We start from the raw sequence: 22,799 nt of genomic DNA, 5'->3' as shown, positions 1-22,799 counted from the left end.
TATACCAATTAAAATATGAAATTTTGCAACATTATACACTTTCCTAATAATTGAGTCTCTGGTTCTGGACTGCATTTATGGACTGATCTCCTGTGTGAGAGAAAAATGCAAGTATTGGCCTCTCCATTGGGAAATATAAAGTGGTAGTTGATGGAATCAAGGTTGTGATGGAATTAGTAAAAACAAGTCCTGGTCATAGTAAATACTGCAAAGGATTAAGAATTTACAACTACTGAAATCATAAATAGTTCAGTAGATAATAATCTTTGACATTGTTCGTTAGATAGTTGGTTGTACTAAATAATGTAACTTTAGCACTGAAGTCTATGTAAAGGGTAGCAACTAAAATAACTAAGCATTTTAGCAACAACTGGCATATTTAAAAAGTAATGGTTCAAAATCAGCACTTTATGAAATTTTGTATTAAAAATGCATGCTGCTTTCCTGATCTTTGTCAGCTTTCATGTCCTGGGACCACTACCTCTCACTCAAGTAGCTCCTCAATTGGCATCACAAGGCTGAGTGCACTTCATTCTAGTCCTCCCAAAAGGAAAAGTTTCATGGGATAAGTATTATTTAGAAAATTCAGTGCATCCCTCATGTCATAAAAAAATTGCATAATAAATTCACTTTAGTTGATCTGCAGTATGGTTGCAGTTACACATGTGGCTGTGAACCAGGAGTTACATATTTTACCTATAAAGTAGAAGTAGAAACTATTGGAGAATAAATGTTTACAACATAAGGAGCATCTTCAGAATAAACTAGATACAAATAAAGTCAAGGGTATAGCTTTAGAACTTCATTGTAATTGATTTAGTAGAGCATCATTAGTAAATAACAATTTGCATGATCAAAAATATCTCAATAAGGTAGAAGGAATCTTCAAATTTGGTGTGGAGAAGTGGTGTGCATCCAGTTGAGAATATATTCCCACATGCTCATGAAACAAAGAAACAAAGTCCTCCCTTAAGAGACATGTAACAGCCGATGCTTATAGGGGGGCTTGTCACTTGTCACTATTTTTCACCTACAATCACGTATGTGTTAGACTCATACCTACAGATTAACTTTTTAAGACTGAAAAATTCAGCAAGCACAACAGTTTTAAAGTTGAGTATTGATCTGGTTTAGATGTGCTTTTGAAGTACACATTGAGATCTCTTATTCTTAATCCCAGAAACATATGTGGAACATTTATAAATCTGAGGAATCAAATTCTACTTATACTGCTGCTGGTAAACCTTTTGGGGTATAAGGTCATGGTTCACAAAACTCTTCTGTTCCTAACATTTCATCTGGAACTGTGCTGGACATCTTCAGAGGTGTTGCTCCTCCATTGAGTCTTGTTGATAGGACTTAATGGATGAGAAATGCCTCTGAAGATGTCTAGCACAGGACTGGATGAAACGTTATGAACAGAAGGGTTTCTTGGACCATGATCTTATACCCCAGAAGGTTTACCAGGCAGCAATGTCATCCAATTATGATAGCCTTCATTCTATCACCTCCATATACTGTTGACAATCAAAGCTACAGTTGCATGTATCATCTATTCATTACATTTTCCACTTTGCTGTCCATCGTTCACACAGAATTGATGACAACATATGGTAATTGAAGGATTGCCTTTTTTCAGTTTAAACTGTTTTTTCTATGACCTCTGTATGACTTCTACATATGTAAGAATTTTTACTAGCTCTCACCTAGAACCTCCCAAACAGAGCTCCGCATAAGAACTACTCTCACATTTTAGCAGCTGGCAATATTGACATCAAAACAAGGAAAATGAATGTGAGTTGATATAATATTAATTATTGTAATTCATAGACTTTCTGTATAATTGTATTTTTAATTTAGTGTAATTAGATTTTGTTTTAAGTATACTACTGCTGATGTGGCCAACTCATGTGAAATAATTGCTCAGTTTAGGAACAGATTATTGGGGTAATTTTAACTGAAAGAAAAACAGCAGACTATTTTGAGTCAGTTTTGGGGTGGCTGGAAGTTTGATCCTCATAAAAGAAGTACAAAATCCTTTTGTCAGTTATAGGTGAACAAAATTAAGTACTTGGATAATAAATTGGGTATTAAAACTGCTGTAATGCATTTAGAAAACTTACAGAGACTACTAAGACAAATAATACCACTAAATTTACTGAATTATGATCTAGCAAGCACAATGTGAAGGAAGTGTCAAGGGAATTGTATTTAAGCAATGGAAGAATCTGATGGCGAGAGAAATTACTCAGTGCAAAATGTTAGCAGAGAGCATTGAAAGGATGAAATAGAAGCATTGTCTAGGGAGGTGGTGCTCTGACCAGCCTGGATGTGGTATTTTAGGCAGTTTTCCACATGTACTGAGGTGAATAGCTAGTTCTCATGCTTTGCCTCAGGTACTTGATGCACAAACACTTTGGAAATGATATCAAATTTGACAATGTGATTATGCTATGCTAGACATAGACAGAAATGGTATACAGATTCCTTTCTGAGGTGGGATGGAGGGCAGCGAGGGGGGGGGGGGGGGGGAGAAGGTGATGAGAGAGGTTGGGGGTGGGGGGTGGGGTGGGGAGAGGAGGGTTGGAGTAGCTTTAAAATACCTTTGGGAGTGACAACTCAGTCACAATTATTGTAGTGTATATACAGATGTGGACGGTTCTCCACCAAATTGGGGAAGTACCATATCAGTCTTAATCTGGTATCTGGCTGTGGATATAGGGCACCATAAAGACAGGAAGGAAGAAAGAAAATATAAAGATAAAACTATTAACTAGGCCAGTCACAATCAAGAGTCATTGGGGCAACTGGGAAGTTAATCAAGGCTGTAAAATAGGACACTATTTTGCTACTCAGCATAGATAGTTGTACTTTAGATTTTCAATTTCTTACCATCCCTTGGTTAAATGTATACTTATTGGTACATACAGATCTTTCAAATGGAACAGATATGAACATAATTTTTCAAAAGGGTGTTTTGTTTCAAATGGGAAGGTAAGCGTATGGTATCTTTTGTAGATCACATAAGTAAATAAGAGACAGAATTTCCATTAAGATTCATGGATGTAGGCTGCAATGAATGGACAGAAGAGAGGGCTTAAGAGGATAATCAATTAGAAATTTCTGGATGTAAGATAGGAAATATTCTTGAGAAAGTATGTCAGATACCAGGGCTGTTTAAGAAAGAGCAGAGAGATCTGCACAACATGTTATTGCAAAATAAGTCAGTATCTTCAAGAACATCAGGATTACATAGCGATATAGTGAGTAAATTAGAATTAAAGGATCAGGTGTGATAGTCTGGTAAGCACAACATGTTATTGCGAAATGAGTCAGTATCTTAAAGAACATCAGGATTACATAGAGATATCGTGAGTAAATTAGAATAAAGGATCAGTTGTGATAGTCTGGTATGCATCATTTTCAGGCTTCTCACTAATACATAAAAACAATGTTAATACTGGTATCCAGACAGAGTACCACAGTGTGACATGAAGCTGTGCTGCTACCAGCAATAGTTCTGTTTGTGGTATTTTAAATATTTATTAACCTTGTAAAACTATTATTGTCCTCGTAGGACAATGAAATGCAAGAAATAGCTTTATTTTCTTCCCTAATATTTACTGGAAGGGCTCATAAAATTGTTAATACCAGGTTTTTAGACCGTAGCTGCTCATTCAATACAATAGATCCAAAGTTGTCCTCATGAGGCTGCCTGATCACCATACTAGACCTTGCACATTAGAATACTCTTTGGAGTTTATGGGGACTAATCTTAGTGTCCTCTACATGGCAGACAGATAATCTGACAGTTCAGTTACAGATCTGCTTCTCTTCGCATTGTAAGCATACTTACCAAAAACTGAACATTAGTTGATTACAGTGCTCAGGTGAAACGATATCAATTATTGAATTTTATGATAACATCGCTATTCTGATGGAGGTGAAGAATAATTACAGGATTTGCTGAATGGAATGAACAGTCTAACAAGTACAGAATGTGGACTGAGAGTAAATTGGAGAAAAACAGAAATAATGAGAAGTTGGAGTTAATGAGAACAGTGAGAAACTTAATATCAGGATTGATGGTCATGAAGTAGATTAATTTTTAGGAATTCTATTACCTAGGCAGCAAAATAACCAATGAAGGATGGAACAAGGAGGACATCAAAAGCAGACTAGCACTGGTAAAAAGGGCATTTCTGGCCAAGAGAAGTCTTCTATTATCAAACATAGGCCTTATTTGAGGAAGTTTGGAGCACAGCATTGTGTGGTAGTGAAACATGGATTGTGCGCAAAACTGGAGCAGAAGAGAATCAAAGCATTTGAGATGTGGTACTACAGATGAATGTTGAAAATTAGGTGGACTTGTATGGTAAGGAATGAGGACATTCTGTGCAGAATCAGAGAAGAAAAGAATATGTGGAAAACACTGACAAGGAGAAGGGACAAGACGGTAGGACATTTGTAGAGGAAGACAGAGATTGGAATACATCCAGCAAATAATTGAGGACATAGATTGCAAGTACTACTCTGAAAAAAATGGTTCAAATGGCTCTGAGCACTATGGGACTCAACTGCTGAGGTCATTAGTCCCCTAGAACTTAGAACTAGTTAAACCTAACTAACCTAAGGACATCACAAACATCCATGCCCGAGGCAGGATTCGAACCTGCGACCGTAGCGGTCTTGCGGTTCCAGACTGCAGCGCCTTTAACTGCACGGCCACTTCGGCCGGCTTACTACTCTGAGATGAGGAGTTTGGTGCAGGAGAGGAATTCATGGTGGGCCATATCAAACCAGTCAGAAGACTAATGACTCAGAAAAAAAAAGCCTCAGAAATATGCTGTCCAATCATATTAATATGACCACCTGTCAAAAGCCTGAATAACAACATTTTGCAGTGTGGATCACTGAGAGACACACATTAAGAGAGTGAGTGGAGTTCTCAAAGGTACTGATAGAGATGTGGAACCAAGCTGACCCCAGTGCTGCAGCCAGATGTGCTAGAATTCTCAGTTGAGGATTCATTCCATGAACCGTCTGAATGAGGTAGTCCCATAGAATCTTAACTGGGTTTAAATCCAGGGAGTTTGGTGGCCAAGGGAGTGTTGTAAACTCATCCCAGAACTCTTCATACCATGGACATACATTTTGCATTGTCCTGCTGGTAGATGCCATCATATCAAGGAAAAACAAACTGCTTGTGGGGGTCGACATGGTCCACATGAATAGATGTATACTTGTGTTGATACATTTTGCCTTCCAGATTGATAAGGTCAACCAGGAAATTCCATGACAACATTCTCCAGATCATAATGTTTCCTCCTCCAGCCTTGACCCTTCCAACAATCCAATGGCCATCTGTCCAAGGGTGCAAAAAATGTGATTCATCTGCAAAGACCACTTGTTGCCACTCAGTGGATGGGTATATGAACCAGGCACCTGCTGTGGAGGCCTGTACGTAGTGATGCTTGCTGGATGGTCATTGAGGAGAAACTGTTGGTAGCCTGTTGGTTCATCTAGGCAGTCAGTTGCTAAACAGTTGCACATCTGTTTGACCATATTCATCTCTGCAGCCATCATCCACTCCTGTCACCTATGGTCCATGGTGTACCGCAATTGCCTTGGTGCCAGTTTTGTATAGCACCATTTTGCCATGCAACACATAATTTAAACACAGCAACAAGTGAACAGTATAGAAACTTAGCCATTTCAGCCCATGGCCTGAAAGTGAATGATCATGTCCTTTTGGATGATGACAATGACTGCACTGTTTTTTATGCCCCCCGTTGAAATGCTTTATATACCCTCCACTGCTAGCTCTGCCACCTGCTGTCTGTGAGTGGTTATTGCACATTGGTGCCAAACATAAGTGGTGATCACACTAATTTGACTGGACCATGTAAAACAACTATTTGATATAATTAACAAATTCTGATGACTTTTGAACAGAAAGCCATGCATACCTTTATCTCAATTTCGCCTCTTAGCTCCAATTCAAATGTATCAAAAGTGTCGAGAATTGCCTTAGTGCTAGGGCTTACATGGATCTTTAGAGCTGAAACAAGCAACAATTAAATTTATTAGGACAATTTGTGCTGGTATCGATATCAAACTGAACAGACACATAAATCAAGATTTTCATTAATTCATCACTCAGAGATGCAACACATCTCTTTGTTTAAGTCAGTTTGGCAAGTATCATTGAAAATATAAAAAATAATATGTCAGTCTGCAACATGTTATGAAGGTAATACCAAAATTGTATCATTCTTAAAATATATTTAAAGTAAAGTGTAGAAAGCAAGTGATAAAAATTACAGAACAGTAGCATGGGTGTACACTGAGCAGAGCGCAATGAATGACCATGGAAGGGCAGAAAACATTGTGTGTGCTTCTCATTAAAACCCTTATGTAGTTATTAATTTGATGACACTGTTAGAAGTGCAATGTATTGAAGCACCCCTTTCCACCAAAACCCTCACTCCCATTTTCCAGCTAAATCATTCTATATCCTGAGGAAGACAGCTGAAGCATGACTGAAACATTGCTTATTGTAGTATTCTAGTATTTTATGAGGTGTGTCAATACACCCAGTAGGGTTTTGAAATGATTGAAACTGGCTCTATGATATACACTGATCAGCCAGAACATTATGACCACCTACTCAATAGCTGCTATATCTACCTTTGGCGTGGATAACAGCAGTAACACATCATGATATGGAGGCAATATGGTAATAAGGTCTTGGTAGTTTGCTGGAGGGGATTGACACTACATATGCACAAACAAGTTGCCTAATTCCTGTAAATTGGGGGGGGGGGGGGGATGAGCTATGACTCCACATTTAATCACATCCCAGATATTTTCAATTGGGTTCATGTCTGGCAAGATGGGGGGCCAGCACATCAATTGTAGCTCACCACTGTTCCTTGAACCACTGTATCACATTCCTGGCCTTGTGACATGGTGCACTGTCTAGTTGAAAAATTCTGCTGCCATTGGAAAACATGATTGTCATGAAGAGATGTATGTAGTCTGCAACCACTGTACAATACTCCTTGGCCATCATGGTGCCTTGCATGAGCTCCACTGGATCCATGGATGCCCATGTGAATGTTTCCCTGAGCATAAAGGAGCCACCACCAGTTTGTCACCTACTGCAGTACAGGCATCCAGGAGCTGTTTCCCTGTAAGATGATGGATTTGTGTCCTCCCATTGGCATGATGAAGAAGGTATCAGGACTCACCAGACCATGCAGTGCTCTGCCACTGCAACAGCATTCAGTACTGATGGTCATGTGTCCATTTCACTCATAGTTGCTAATAACGTGGTGTTAATTTGGCAGATGCATGGGCTGTCGGCTGCAGAGGCCCATTGTTAGGAATGTTTTGTGCACTGTGTTTTCAGATGCACTTGCACTCTGCACAGCATTAAAATCTGATGTTAGTTCTGCCACAGTTCACTTCTTTTCCTGTTTTACTGACAGTCTGCCCTGCCTATGATGTCTGACATTTGTAATGTGGGCTGGCCACCCGACACCATGATGTGTGGATGTAGTTTCACCTTGGTTTCACCACATTTTGAAAATGCTCATCACAGCACTCCTTGAACAGCAAACAAGTAGCGCAGTTTCCAAAATAGTCATGCCAAGCCTCCAGGACATCGCAGTCTGCCCTCGGACAAACTCAAATAGATTGTGTGCCTTCCCCATTCTATACATGGATACTGATACTACATGCCCAGTGTGTGTATGTGTCTGACTAGCAGTCATTCCTAATCAGGTGACACTGCTATTGCCTGGATGGGTTTATACCGATAGTAGGTTGCTGGTCATAATGTTCTACTTGATAAGTTTATTTGTTTTTGTGTGCCCTAATTGTTTTAATATGATTTACACTGGCTGTGGAATATGATATATTTGTATTTTGTGTTATTGCCTGTCAGCTGTAAATTCCTCCAAAGGACATCTTTTGGAAGGCTTAAGTGCTCATCTTTGTGACATACTTTGATATAAGTTCATATCTCATTCCATGAAATGGCTCCTCTCACACAATTTCTTTCCCAGCCTCTTTATATAACTGTCATGTTATTATTTTACTAGGAAATATGCTTATACTGTTCATCCAGTTGGCAGTTCTGGTGAATTCTGAACACAAATTGAAATGATCCAGAATGTCATCCACATGTATAAACACAAAGTTCATTTGATTCAATGCTGTAGCCTGCAGAAGTTGTTAATGTGACGTGCTATGGTTGAAGAAAATACTGACATTAGGCAAGTGATAAAGTTTTATTGGTCTCTGACTTTGTATCATTGCAATGGAGGTGCAGACCAGTGTCATTCATTTTTGAGTTATTCCTTTGTGTATAAAAACTAAACAAATATAAATGTTTGAATATGGAAAACTTGTAACAGAGAATGTAAGATAATAGAACCAAAAATTAGATGATTTTTGTGTTGGTGTTCATGAAGAATCTTTCAGTTTATAAGCAACCTTAATGTACATCAATAATCTGAATAGTATACTTTAATCTATGTCACTTACGAAGGCCATGGGACTCCATACGTGAAGCAGTGTTGACAGTGTCACCAAAGAGGCAGTAGCGAGGCATCTTGTGACCCACAACACCAGCAACACATGGACCTGTCAATAAAAGTCTCTGTTTGATTAATATTGAAAAATGTTGATTTGGTACACTGATACTGTCAGATGGACAGAAAGTTTAGGTAGTTATTTCAGAACCACTACTGCCCAACAGTGTAATATGTGTCACCTGTAACTTGGTCAAACATTATATCGCAATAACACTGAGTCAGATAAATTTGAGATCACAATACAACTAAAGTAAAACAGAAATATGACTGTTATAAACAGTGATATTATGTCACCTGGCAGCAGTTGTATACATTTTTAAACTTGTACAATAAATAAATTATCTGTCAAGATGACAAGTGACAATTTTGGTATAACTCACCTTGAGATTGAAGCTCACACTTGTAGCCATGTTTGCTTATAAATAAATTTATTCCTGGGTAGGTTCCAGCTGGACAAAACAAAAATTTTTCTTAGTATTGACCAAGATATATTTAGTTGCAGTTACAGCATCATCAATGTTTTTTTCTCTATTAAATAACAGGAAAATTTCTTTTTAGTAGTTGTACATATAGAATCCAAGTTTTTAAGTAAAGGATTCACAAGTTTGAAAACAAAACAATTTTTTATATATGTCTAAGCAATATACGTTATTATTATTATTATTATTATTATTATTATTATTATTATTTCTTTCTTTTCTCAGACATTATGTCTGGTCAAAAATGGAAAGTGACATGGACCTTGATCAAGCATGACTTCCTTTTAACTGTACGGTATACGTTATATTGCATTTAGGAACTTTCGGGTAATTGAACATGTATCAATAATTACGTATTTCTGTAGTTGTATATATAAGTTTGGATGTAGCTGTATTGCATTGATGTACTGGTGGATATTGTGTGGTATGACTCCTGTAGTTGATAGTATAATTGGTATAATGTCAACTTTATCCTGATGCCACATGTCCTTGACTTCCTCAGCCAGTTGAATGTATTTTTCATCAATTTTTTCTCCTGTTATCTTTTGTATATTTGTTGTATTGGGTATGGATATTTCGATTAGTTGTGTTAATTTCTTCTTTTTATTGGTGAGTATGATGTCAGGTTTGTTATGTGGTGTTGTTTTATCTGTTATAATGGTTCTGTTCCAGTATAATTTGGTATTCATCATTCTCTAGCACATTTTGTGGTGCATACTTGTAAGTGGGAACATGTTGTTTTATAAGTTTATGTTGTAAGGCAAGCTGTTGATGTATTATTTTTGCTACATTGTCATGTCTTTTGGGGTATTCTGTATTTGCTAGTATTGTACACCCGCTTGTGATGTGATCTACTGTTTCTATTTGTTGTTTGCAAAGTCTGCATTTATCTGTTGTGGTATTGGGGTCTTTAATAATATGCTTACTGTAATATCTGGTGTTTATTGTTTGATCCTGTATTGCAATCATGAATCCTTCTGTCTCACTGTATATATTGCCTTTTCTTAGCCATGTGTTGGACGCGTCTTGATCGATGTGTGGCTGTGTTAGATGATACGGGTGCTTGCCATGTAGTGTTTTCTTTTTCCAATTTACTTTCTTCGTACCTGTTGATGTTATGTGATCTAAAGGGTTATAGAAGTGGTTATGAAATTGCAGTGGTGTAGCCGATGTATTTATATGAGTGATTGCTTTGTGTATTTTGCTAGTTTCTGCTCGTTCTAGAAAGAATTTTCTTAAATTGTCTACCTGTCCATAATGTAGGTTTTTTTATGTCGATAAATCCCCTTCCTCCTTCCTTTCTGCTTAATCTGAATCTTTCAGTTGCTGAATGTATGTGATGTATTCTATATTTGTGGCATTGTGATTGTGTAAGTGTATTGAGTGCTTCTAGGTCTGTGTTACTCCATTTCACTACTCCAAATGAGTAGGTCAATATTGGTATAGCATAAGTGTTTATAGCTTTTGTCTTGTTTCTTGCTGTCAATTCTGTTTTCAGTATTTTTGTTAGTCTTTGTCTATATTTACCTTTTAGTTCTTCTTTAATATTTGTATTATCTATTCCTATTTTTTGTCTGTATCCTAGATATTTATAGGCATCTGTTTTTTCCATCGCTTCTATGCAGTCGCTGTGGTTATCCAATATGTAATCTTCCTGTTTAGTGTATTTCCCTTGATATGCTATTTTTCTTACATTTGTCTGTTCCAAAAGCCATATTTATATCATTGCTGAATACTTCTGTTATCTTTAGTAATTGGTTGAGTTGTTGATTTGATGCTGCCAGTAGTTTTAGATCATCCATGTATAGCAAATGTGTGATTTTGTGTGGGTATGTTCCAGTAATATTGTATCCATAATTTGTATTATTTAGCATGTTGGATAGTGAGTTCAGAGCAAGGCAGAACCAGAACCAGAAAGGACTTAATGAGTATCATTGGTATATTCCACACTTAATCTGTATTGGCTGTGATGTGATATTATTTGAATTTGTTTGTATATTAAGCGTGGTTTTCCAATTTTTCATTACTATGTTTAGGAACTGTATCAATTTAGGATCTACTTTGTATATTTCCAATATTTGTAGTAACCATGAGTGGGGTACACTATCAAAAGCTTTTTGGTAATCAATGTATGCATAGTGTAGCAACCTTTGTTTAGTTTTAGCTTGATATATCACCTCTGCATCTATTATCAGTTGCTCTTTACATCCTCGTGCTCCTTTGCAACAGCCTTTTTGTTCTTCATTTATAATTTTGTTCTGTGTAGTATGTGTCATTAATTTCTGTGTAATGACTGAAGTTAATATTTTGTATATTGTTGGTAGGCATGTTATGGGGCGATATTTAGCTGGGTTTGCTGTGTCTGCTTGATCTTTAGGTTTCAGATAAGATATTCCATGTGTAAGTGTATCAGGGAATGTGTATGGGTCTGCAATGTAACTGCAATGTAACTGTCTGTGTATATGCGGATGGATATGTGTGTGTGTGCGAGTGTATACCCGTCCTTTTTCCCCCTAAGGTAAGTCTTTCCGCTCCCGGGATTGGAATGACTCCTTACCCTCTCCCTTAAAACCCACTTCCTTTCATCTTTCCCTCTCCTTCCCTCTTTCCTGACGAAGCAACCGTTTGTTGCGAAAGCTAGAATTTTGTGTGTATGTTTGTGTTTGTTTGTGTGTCTATCGACTTGCCAGCGCTTTTGTTTGGTAAGTCTCATCACTTTCTTTCTTTTTAGATATATTTTTTCCACGTGGAATGTTTCCCTCTGTTATATTCATATTGTTAAATAATTTAGTTAGATGTGAATGTGTTGAGGTGAACTTCTTTAGCCAGAAATTTGCTATTTTATCTTTTCCAGGGGCTTTCCAGTTGTGAGTAGAATTAATTGCTTGGGTGACTTCACATTGCAAAATTATCACTTCAGGCATTTGTGGTATCATCTTGTATGCATCTGTTTCTGCTTGTATCCACCGTGCATGCCTGTTATGTTGTACCGGGTTTGACCATATGTTTCTCCAGAAGTGTTCCATGTCTGTTATGTTTGGTGGATTGTCTATTTTAATGTGTGTGTTATCTATTGTCTGGTAAAATTTCTTTTGGTTTGTGTTGAATGTTTGGTTTTGTTTCCTTCTATTTTCACTTTTTTTGTATCTTCTAAGTCGTTTGGCCAATGCTTATAATTTCTGCTTCTTTTCATCTAATTGCTCTATCGCTTCTTGTTGTGAGATTTTACCTAACCTTTTTCATTTTTTTCTGACATTTCATTTCCTATAAATTGTGTTAGCTGTCCAATGGCTTTTCTCAGTTTTTCTATTCTGATCTGTAGTCTGTGTTGCCATGCTGGTTTTGTGGGTTTCTTCTGTGTGTTGGTTGGTTCTGATCTCTGCCTAGTGTGTATATTTAGTGTAGTGAGTGCTCCTATATAAACCAGTAGTTGTAACTCTTCCATAGTTGTGTTTTCATTTATTTTGTCGTGTATGATTGTATTGATAGTTTTCATTGTTGCTTCGACCTGTGGGTTATTTGGCGGTCTATGCAAGAATGGTCTAATGTCTGTATTTGTGTCTTTGTATTCTATATATGTCAGCTGAAATTTTTCTTCTATATCTAACATGTGTGTTACTTCGAGTTCTATTTGTGCTTGTTCTGGTGGCTGTCTTAAGATTTCGTTTTCCTCTGATTGTTTAATTGATGCGTGTTGTTCTTTGTTTGTTTGCTCTGGGATGTTTGAGTCCATTACTGTATTTTCTTCTTCTTCTGATTGCACATTATTTTGTTCCAGTATTTGTTGTACTTGTTGTTTGATGTTTTCTAATTCTGACTGGGGTATCCTGTTATTTTTGATTATTACACGGATCTGATCAGCTAGTTGTTGTTCTGTTAAAAATTTTAATTCTGGGTATCTGATAATAAATGTTGTGTATACTTGTGATCTGTATCCAGTTGTGTTGGTTCCTAGGTTTGTTGCTTGGTAATAACAGAACATGAGGTGTCAATTAACTTCATCTGACCGTCTCATCCTCTGTCTTTGTTTTCCTTCTAGGGTGGTTGCAGGAAGCATATATCGCAAAACACCTCTATTTGGATTTAAATCATTTTCCAGTTGGCTAGCAGTGTCGTTACCATTGTGGGTGGGCATAGGGTTCAAGCGTCGTCCCCGACCATGACGGCGCTTGTCCGAGGCTTCTTTAGTTCTGTCCTGAACCAACTAATCACACTAAAAGGGGAGTTAGCCCTATTAGTGGTTTGTTCTTTTCGTCGCCTTTTACAACTGGCAGAACATACCGGAGGCCTATTCTTTTCCCGGGCCTCCACGGGGTCTATTATTATTATTATTATTATTATTATTGTTGTTATTACGATTGTTCACCTTAAGGAGAGTGATTGAACTTGAATTCATAATTGCACCTCCGGATATTTTTCTTCTTTGCTATCCAAAGACTCTTCATCCTCACAGAATTCTCCTTCTTCTGTTCTTCTGTCCATTTTTTACCAGGCTGGTGTGATGTTCTTTCTGCAAACTTCACACTTGTGACTTTATTCAGGCACTCAGTGCCGTCTTTGAGATTTTTTATGTTGATCTTCTGCATTGTTATAATATTAAAAAGTTTCCTTGCTGTTCTGGAGTCTTCCATCCTGTAGATATGTGTATAAAGTTTGGCTCAGCGTTTTCTGATTTCGTCTGTTACTGTGTTGGTCTTTATATAGAGCTCATTTTGTGGTCTCTTCATACAAATGCCATTTTTGTTGATTGCCCCATCAATCTTCATGAGAATTTTTCTTTCCTGCTTTTCGATTACTCTAATTTTTGAATGACCGTCAATCACCATTGTTTCAGCTGTGTAGATTGCTTCTGGAAGAATTGCTGTTCTATAGTGCCTTAATTTTGCATCAGTTGAAATACAATTCTTGTTGTAATGCATCCATGTTAGCTCGTGCATCTTCTGGAGCTTGGTGATTTTTTGTTCACTGGCGATTCAGTTTAATCCTGAGGATTGTATAGTTTTTCTGAGGTATTTAAAATAGCAGGGTTGTGCAATTTTACCATGTTTTGTGGTTAAAGGGGATTTGCTGTCTTTCCATATATTTGACTTTTTCATAAGATATCAGTAGTCCAGTTTTTTGTGAAAAATTCATGTAGTTCATGAAGTATACAATATATATTTTATAATATATAAAATGCCAATACTTTACTTAAAAGCTGAAATTCTATATGTAGACCTACAGATAATGAAAAGCAATTTTTTCGTGTTATGTAATAGAAAGAAAACAGAAAGCCCAATGACGATACTATAACTTCAGCGAAACATATCTGGGTACAAAAGAGGAAAAACCAATTTTTTGCTTAAGGTGAAACTTACCCAAAAACAAATTTGTGTAGCTGTTAAAGATATACAGGGAGAGAATATAATTCTGATAGTATGTTATATAATAAGAAAGATAATATGACAACTATCTTTACTTCACACACAAATATCAATGGAAATCAAAAGAAGTGGGAATATCAGAAAGGTACAGTATGTACATGTTTCAATTATTTTTCAATTTTGCAACTGAGACATGTGACATAATGGTGTGACAAATTTCTTGTCCCTTCTGCAAAATATTTCTACTTGTCTGTATTGCATCATCATCACAACACCGTGCAGTTCCGTATGTGCAATGACATTTTGTCAATCTAGCCACTTTCTCAACCGTGGAAAAATATGTATGTAAAATCTTTGTGGTTGGGGAAGTCATCAGTTACCTTTCTTTTATTAGTGAAAGAATTTGTTGAGATGATGACCAACATGTAGTAAGGTGCCATGTAATAAAACAATACACTTCATTTTTTTTAAAATGGATCCACACAACCTCATCAATGTCTCAAAATATACAGTTTCATTGATTACTGTCCATGTTTGCTTGAAGTCAACAAAAAACAACACCATTCTCATTCTAAATGAATATAGCCACATTCTTTTTGTAATTCTTGTAATTTTTTGGCATGTTAGGAGAAGGGGGATACATAGACTGCTGTGGTTGCTGTTTTACTTCAGAAGAGTAGAAAGAAATTACTGTTCCATTATAAGGATTCTTTTGTTGATGAATTCCTCACTGTAATCTTAGTAACACAGTAGAAATGTTAACACTGAGCACAACTGCTAAGTATTCTAATCACTATTCAACATTTTGGGTTCTCATTATGCACAAAGTTAGAGTCACTGTAATTGTACTGACATACACTTACCCGAAAATATTTGGGAAGACATTCATCAGTTACATTGATGATTACAGAAATGTTGGATTAACACTATTTGCAACTGATTTTTAATATACTTTACAGAAGTGGCCTGCTGTTACAGTATGGCTTGATTCACTCCTCATCTTTGAAATACAGTCCTTCATAATGGGATTTATGAATGCAAAGTATGAATGAATGATTGACTGGTTGTCGGTTGGTCACAGCCAGTGTGCTCCCTGCCACTGTAGGATAAGCAGCTGCCAGCAGAAAGTCGTATACTCCTAGCTCACTTATTTGTTACATAGTTTAATTCTTAATTTCTTTGCGTGTGTTTGGTACTTGCATTGTCTAACTCATAAATTTCGGGCATATTATAGTATTTGAGAGTTGTAGCATCACGTTTTAGTACCTGAATAGTGTAAATTCGCGTAGTCGTCTGTCTTCTGTTTTTGTTTTGAATGGCTAGTGTCAGTTGGTCACAGCCAGTGCGCTCCCTGCCGTCGTTGGATAAGCAGCTGCCAGCAGAGTCGTATACTTCTAGCTCACTTATTTGTTACATAGTTTAATTCTTAATTTCTTTGCGTGTTTTTGGTACTTGCATTGTTTAATTCATAAATTTCGGGTGTATTATAGCATTAGGGAGTTGTAGCGTCACATTTTAGTACCAATAGTGTAAAATCGCATAGTCTCTTCCGCCACCGAGCAGTGTCAGCAGTGCGCAAGTAGCAGCATTACTGCATTTACTAGGCAATCTTGTATTTTAATAACCATTTAAATTTTGTGTCGAATTGTTTGTGCTCTCTGTAGATTAGTTCAGACGTTCTTTACACAACAGTTTTTAGCATGGATAGGGACTGCAACTGCTGTGGTCGGATGCAGGCTGAGTTGGCATCCCTTCGCTCCCAGCTTCAGGCTGTTGCCAATGGGCATCACTGTGGGGGTCCGGATGGGGGTTTGTCGGGGATAGCCAGCTCGTCCTACGCATCCCCCGATCGGACTACGACTGTGGCTCTCCGGGATACTGCCCACATTGAGGCTGATCCCTCACCTGTGGTAGAGTGGGAGGTCGTCTCTAGGTGTGGCAGGGGGTGAAAGACATTCCAGAGGGCTGAACGGAAGGCCTCTCCTCTGACGAACTGGTTTCAGGCTCTGTCTCAGGCTGATATTGATCTTCGGCTGGACATGGCTCCTTGTCCAGAGGTTGCCCCTCAGTCTGCAAGATCTGGGCGGTCGCAGAGGGTGGGCTTACTGGTAGTTGGGAGCTCCAATGTCAGGCGCTTAATGGGGCCCCTTAGGGATATGGCAGCAAGAGAGGGGAAGAAAACCAATGTGCACTCCGTGTGCATACCGGGGGGAGTCATTCCAGATGTGGAAAGGGTCCTTCCGGATGCCATGAAGGGTACAGGGTGCACCCATCTGCAGCTGGTCGCTCATGTTGGCACAAATGATGTGTGTCGCTATGGATCGGAGGAAATCCTCTCTGGCTTCCGGCGGCTATCTGATTTGGTGAAGACTGCCAGTCTCGCTAGTGGGATGAAAGCAGAGCTCACCATCTGCAGCATCATCAACAGGACTGACTGTGGACCTTTGGTACTGAGCCGGGTAGAGGGTCTGAATCAGAGGCTGAGACGGTTCTGCGACCGTGTGGCCTGCAGATTCCTCAACTTGCGCGATAGGGTGGTGGGGTTTCGTGTTCCGCTGGATAGGTCAGGAGTCCACTACACACAGCAGGCGGCTACATGGGTAGCAGGGGTTGTGTGGTGTGGACTGTGCGGTTTTTTTAGGTTAGATGGCCTTGGGCAAGTACAGAAAGGGCAACAGCCTCAAAGGGTGCAGGGCAAAGTCAGGACATGCGGGGACCAAGCAGCAATTGGTATTGTAATTTTAAACTGTCGAAGCTGCATTGGTAAAGTACCGGAACTTCAAGCGCTGATAGAAAGCACCGAATCTGAAATCGTTATAGGTACTGAAAGCTGGCTGAAGCCAGAGATAAATTCTGCCGAAATTTTTACAAATGTACAGATGGTGTTTAGAAAGGATAGATTTCATGCAACCGGTGGTGGCGTGTTTGTCACTGTTAGTAGTAGTTTATCCTGTAGTGAAGTAGAAGTGGATAGTTCCTGTGAATTATTATGGGTGCAGGTTACACTCAACAACCGAGCTAGGTTAATAATTTGCTCCTTTTACCGACCTCCTGACTCAGCAGCATTAGTGGCAGAACAACTGAGTGAAAATTTGGAATACATTTCAAAATTTTCTCAGTGTGTTATAGTCTTAGGTGGAGATTTCAATTTACCAGATATAGACTGGGACACTCAGATGTTTAGGACGGGTGGTAGGGACAGAGCATCGAGTGACATTATACTGAGTGCACTATCCGAAAATTACCTCGAGCAATTAAACAGAGAACCAACTCATGGAGATAACATCTTGGACCTACTGATAACAAACAGACCCGAACTTTTCGACTCTGTGAGTGCAGAACAGGGAACCAGTGATCATAAGGCCATTGCACCATCCCTGAATATGGAAGTTATTAGGAATATAAAAAAAGGGAGGAAGGTTTATCTGTTTAGCAAGAGTAATAGAAGGCAGATTTCAGACTACCTAATAGATCAAAACGAAAATTTCTGTTCCGACACTGACAATGTTGAGTGTTTATGGAAAAAGTTCAAGGCAATCGTAAAATGTGTTTTAGACAGGTACATGGCGAGTAAAACTGTGAGGGATGGGAAAAACCCACCGTGGTTCAACAACAAAGTTAGGAAACTACTGCGAAATCAAAGAGCTTCACTCCAAGTTTAAACGCAGCCAAAACCTCTCAGACAAACAGAAGCTAAACGATGTCAAAGTTAGCATAAGGGGGGCTCTGCGTGAAGCGTTCAGTAAATTCAAAAGTAAAATTCTATGTACCGACTTGACAGAAAATCCTAGGAAGTTCTGGTCTTACGTTAAATCAGTAAGTGGCTCGAAACAGCATATCCAGACACTCTGGGATGATGATGGCATTGAAACAGAGGATGACATGCGTAAAGCTGAAATACTAAACACCTTTTTCCAAAGCTGTTTCACAGAGGAAGACCGCACTGCAGTTCCTTCTCTAAATCCTCGCACAAACGAAAAAATGGCTGACATCGAAATAAGTGTCCAAGGAATAGAAAAGCAACTGCAATCACTCAACAGAGGGAAGTCCACTGGACCTGACGGGATACCAATTCGATTCTACACAGAGTACGCGAAAGAACTTGCCCCGCTTCTAACAGCCGTGTACCGCAAGTCTCTAGAGGAACGGAAGGTTCTAAATGATTGGAAAAGAGCATAGGTAGTCCCAGTCTTCAAGAATGGTCGTCGAGCAGATGCGCAAAACTATAGACCTATATCTCTGACGTCGATCTGTTGTAGAATTTTAGAACATGTTTTTTGCTTGAGTATCATGTCGTTTTTGGAAACCCAGAATCTACTCTGTAGGAATCAACATGGATTCCGGAAACAGTGATCGTGTGAGACCAAACTCGCGTTATTTGTTCATGAGACCCAGAAAATATTATATACAGGCTCCCAGGTAGATGCTATTTTCCTTGACTTCCAGAAGGCGTTCAATACAGTTCCGCACTGTCATCTGATAAACAAAGTAAGAGCCTACGGAATATCAGACCAGCTGTGTGGCTGGATTGAAGAGTTTTTAGCAAACAGAACACAGCATGTTGTTATCAATGGAGAGACATCTACAGACGTTAAAGTAACCTCTGGCGTGCCACAGGGGAGTGTTATGGGACCATTGCTTTTCACAATATATATAAATGACCTAGTAGATAGTGTCGGAAGTTCCATGCGGCTTTTTGCGGATGATGCTGTAGTATACAGAGAAGTTGCAGCATTAGAAAATTGTAGCGAAATGCAGGAAGATCTGCAGCAGATAGGCACTTGGCGCAGGGAGTGGCAACTGACCCTTAACATAGACAAATGTAATGTATTGTGAATACATAGAAAGAAGGATCCTTTATTGTATGATTATATGATAGCAGAACAAACACTGGTAGCAGTTACTTCTGTAAAATATCTGGGAGTATGTGTGCAGAACGATTTGAAGTGGAATGATCATATAAAATTAATTGTTGGTAAGGTGGGTACCAGGTTGAGATTCATTGGGAGAGTCCTTAGAAAATGTAGTCCATCAACAAAGGAGGTGGCTTACAAAACACTCGTTCGACCTATACTTGAGTATTGCCCATCAGTGTGGGATCCATACCAGATTGGGTTGAGGGAGGAGATAGAGAAGATCCAAAGAAGAGCGGCGCGTTTCGTCACAGGGTTATTTGGTAACCGTGATAGCATTACGGAGATGTTTAGCAAACTCAAGTGGAGAGCAAGAGAGGCGCTCTGCATCGCAGTGTAGCTTGCTCACCAGGTTTCAAGAGGGTGCGTTTCTGGGTGAGGTATCGAATATATTGCTTCCTCCTACTTATACCTCCCGAGGAGATCACAAATGTAAAATTAGAGAGTTTCGAGCGCGCACGGAGGCTTTCAGACAGTCGTCCTTCCCGCGAACCATACTTGACTGGAACAGAAAAGGGAGGTAATGACAGTGGCACGTAAAGTGCCCTCTGCCACACATCGTTGTGTGGCTTGCGGAGTATAAATGTAGATGTAGATGGAGTATGATTTGTGATGTGTGAATGAGTGAATGAATGAATAAATGAAGTGAATTCAGACACTATAAACTAATGTCTGGCTAGGCTTGATTCATTTGCTGCACAAACTCTTCACTTGCCACTGATGTCAATCTTTGGCCAACTTGATCTCACACATCAGATCAATCTTCTCTAAATTACTTGTACTTCTCTTGTACCAATTGGTACATGTAGTTGTTCTTATAAAAGAATTATATAAAGGTCTGATGTACTTTATGTTGTATGGTCATATACAGGGTGAAAAAAAAGCTACACTTGTAGGTCAGCATGCAAATCCTCATCTGAATTCAAGACAAAAGTTTATTTAGAAAAATCAGATTGGATGCATTTTGAAAACACATATTTGAAAACAAGGAGCTGGCAACACTGTCACACCATTCAGTGCATTGGGGTGTACAGAGGAACTTATATCTCCCTGCACTGCCGTACCAGCCCTTCTTGTCATTTATAAGCAGGACATCATTTTGTCACATGATAATAGCCAATCACATGACAGTGGAATCCATTAAACTGCATTCAGGTATCTACTAACCATGCAGTGCACAACCATAACTGGTCCTATCCAGTACATGTAGGGCATCTTCCCAATGCAGAACACAAATGATGAATGCATCACTCTGGTAGATTAGACTCAGTCTTGATGGAAGTATGCAGCCATACTCACAGCCAACATAAATATGACTTTAAAAATGCTGGCAAAATGAAGGAGATATAGATGGCAATAAATCCTTTATTGCATTGATTAGTTTTGGGCAAAGCCCATCATCAGAGCACCTATTAAAAATACAAAAACAACACAAATAATAATATATACAACTAGTTGAAAATGAGTAGAGCAACTAAACAAAAGGAAATACATATAACTTCTTACAAAAGAAGTTAATGTGGATGCATAATGACATCCGTACAAACTGACAAACAAAATTTTTTGTCAAGTACAGTAAGTGTTGTAGATCAGTCGAAACCAGAACACAAAGTGAGACTGTTTCACTAAGGAGCCATAATGAAAGCACAGAGTGCATAAACTGAGTGCCCTTTACATTGTATGAGGCATCATAAGTTTAAGAAATAAAATCAATAAAAACAATTTTTATGTTTTGTCATTTTTGACTAAAATTATGCAACTTTCTAGGTGGCTCTTTTTACATGTTGACATTTTCATAATTTTAATGAAAAATGACAAAACATAAAAACTGCTCTTATTATTCAGTGGCAAAAGCAAAACAGAACTCAGGTAGATAAACAGAGCAGTCTCATAAATGCGTGGAATACAGTTATTTAATGTTAACAAGAAATTCAAAGTACAGTCTTGTCCTTAGGTTGCAAGCACCACATATCTGAGGAATAGATTTAGATAAAAAAGAGAACTTTACCACACATGCTAAGCAAATAAACTAAAGACCTATTTTTGTATTTAATAGGTTTATTAGTATAGGATGTAAACTTTTCTTCTTCTACACACTCTTACCAAATTTTTTAACAACAGTTTACTTGCTTCAGTTGTAATTTATGGCTCATTTGCAAAGGCCCACAAATTTGACCTGGAGAGACCTGCCATGGTTGTAAGAAGAGCACAAAGAAACCTCAACCTCTGAAGTATTTTATCTCTTGGAACCACACTAACTGAGGTATACTGCCTGAACTTTGATTTGCACTATCACAAAGTAAGACATGACAATAATTTTGATGCAGTTTTTGCCTCTTTGCCTAGTGTTCAGAGTGGAGTACCCTGGTGTAAAGGTATTCATCAGACACCTGTCTAAAGTATGAAATTAGGAATGCTACTAATCCCAAAGAAATTAAAATGTACCTAATAAACCTCTACATTTAGAAATTATCTAATTGTCTGTGTTCAAGGATAGAACATTTCCGTATAATTAAATTTAAAATTGCCAAGAGTGGATAAATGGTGGTTGTTAAATATAACTGAAGAAGAAACAGATTTTTCCAGAGTAGCTGTTTTGTGTCTAATTTACTGGTTTACATTTATCTAGAGTAAATATAATATTAAGCAGTGTAATGATTGTTTATTGTTAATACAGTGCACAGATTAAGTTTCTACAAGCCGCTTGTCTTTCAGTCTTGTAGCCTTGACATGTTCAGAAGCCCTGAATGTCTAAATAAGCTGTCACCAACATGAAGATTGATTTGAACAGTGCGGTGCTTTATTAGGCATGCTACTATTTAAGCCTGTCTGCCTTTGCCTTCCTTTGACCTTGCTGTATCCTGCTACTAGTACATGTGAGTGTGCTGTGTGTGGTGTCACTGCACATGTGTGTTTGAACCTGTCACCAACTGTATTAGTGGTCGCTGGTCACTGAAGGCTCCCTGTGAGAGGCATGCCAGCGGTGTGGTCTCTACATGTAGAGTCTTTAAGGGGATACGGAATCACCTATCCCCGCAATGTTAATATATGCCTACTATAGGGAACATTTTCTCACAAACTACTGGAGACAGAGAGGTAAAAATTTTACTGTATGTGCATTCATATGTTACAACAATACTGAAACAAGTTTATTGTCAAAGTATTTTCTTACAGAGATATTGTACATTTATTTTTAAGTAAATTTTTTCCATCGCTTTTTACTAGACTATCACCCCTAAGTCTTTTGTAAATCAAGTAATTAAAAAATCGTTGTTTCAGTATGTAATAGGGACCTATGTCACTACGTCATAAAAATTTCAGACTTCTAGGTTGACCAGTACCTGAGATAATGTTCCTAGATGAAGTAAAAAGTAAACTTACGGGAAACGGAGAAAGAAGATTAAAACATTCCTGATCCGTAGCTAATACCCCCTTCACAGT

General features: G+C 38.3%; 1 protein-coding gene across 1 annotated transcript in view; it reads right to left on the bottom strand.

The window, feature by feature from the left end:
- Window positions 1-5,927: 5,927 nt before the first annotated feature.
- LOC126260589 (atrial natriuretic peptide receptor 1-like) overlaps window positions 5,928-22,799 on the bottom strand; it is a 940,475-nt gene continuing 923,603 nt past the window's right edge. The window contains exons 7-8 of the mRNA XM_049957924.1: window positions 8,554-8,652; window positions 5,928-6,061 (exon numbers count right to left, since the gene is read on the bottom strand). Coding sequence (XP_049813881.1) covers window positions 5,928-6,061; window positions 8,554-8,652 — 233 coding nt within the window. The remainder of the gene's footprint in view (window positions 6,062-8,553; window positions 8,653-22,799) is intronic.

The sequence above is a fragment of the Schistocerca nitens genome, chromosome 5 (genome assembly GCF_023898315.1).
Source record: "Schistocerca nitens isolate TAMUIC-IGC-003100 chromosome 5, iqSchNite1.1, whole genome shotgun sequence".
NCBI classification, from domain to species: domain Eukaryota; kingdom Metazoa; phylum Arthropoda; class Insecta; order Orthoptera; family Acrididae; genus Schistocerca; species Schistocerca nitens.
Note: the sequence above shows the minus strand (reverse complement) of the source record. Positions and strands in the feature narration are given on the sequence as shown.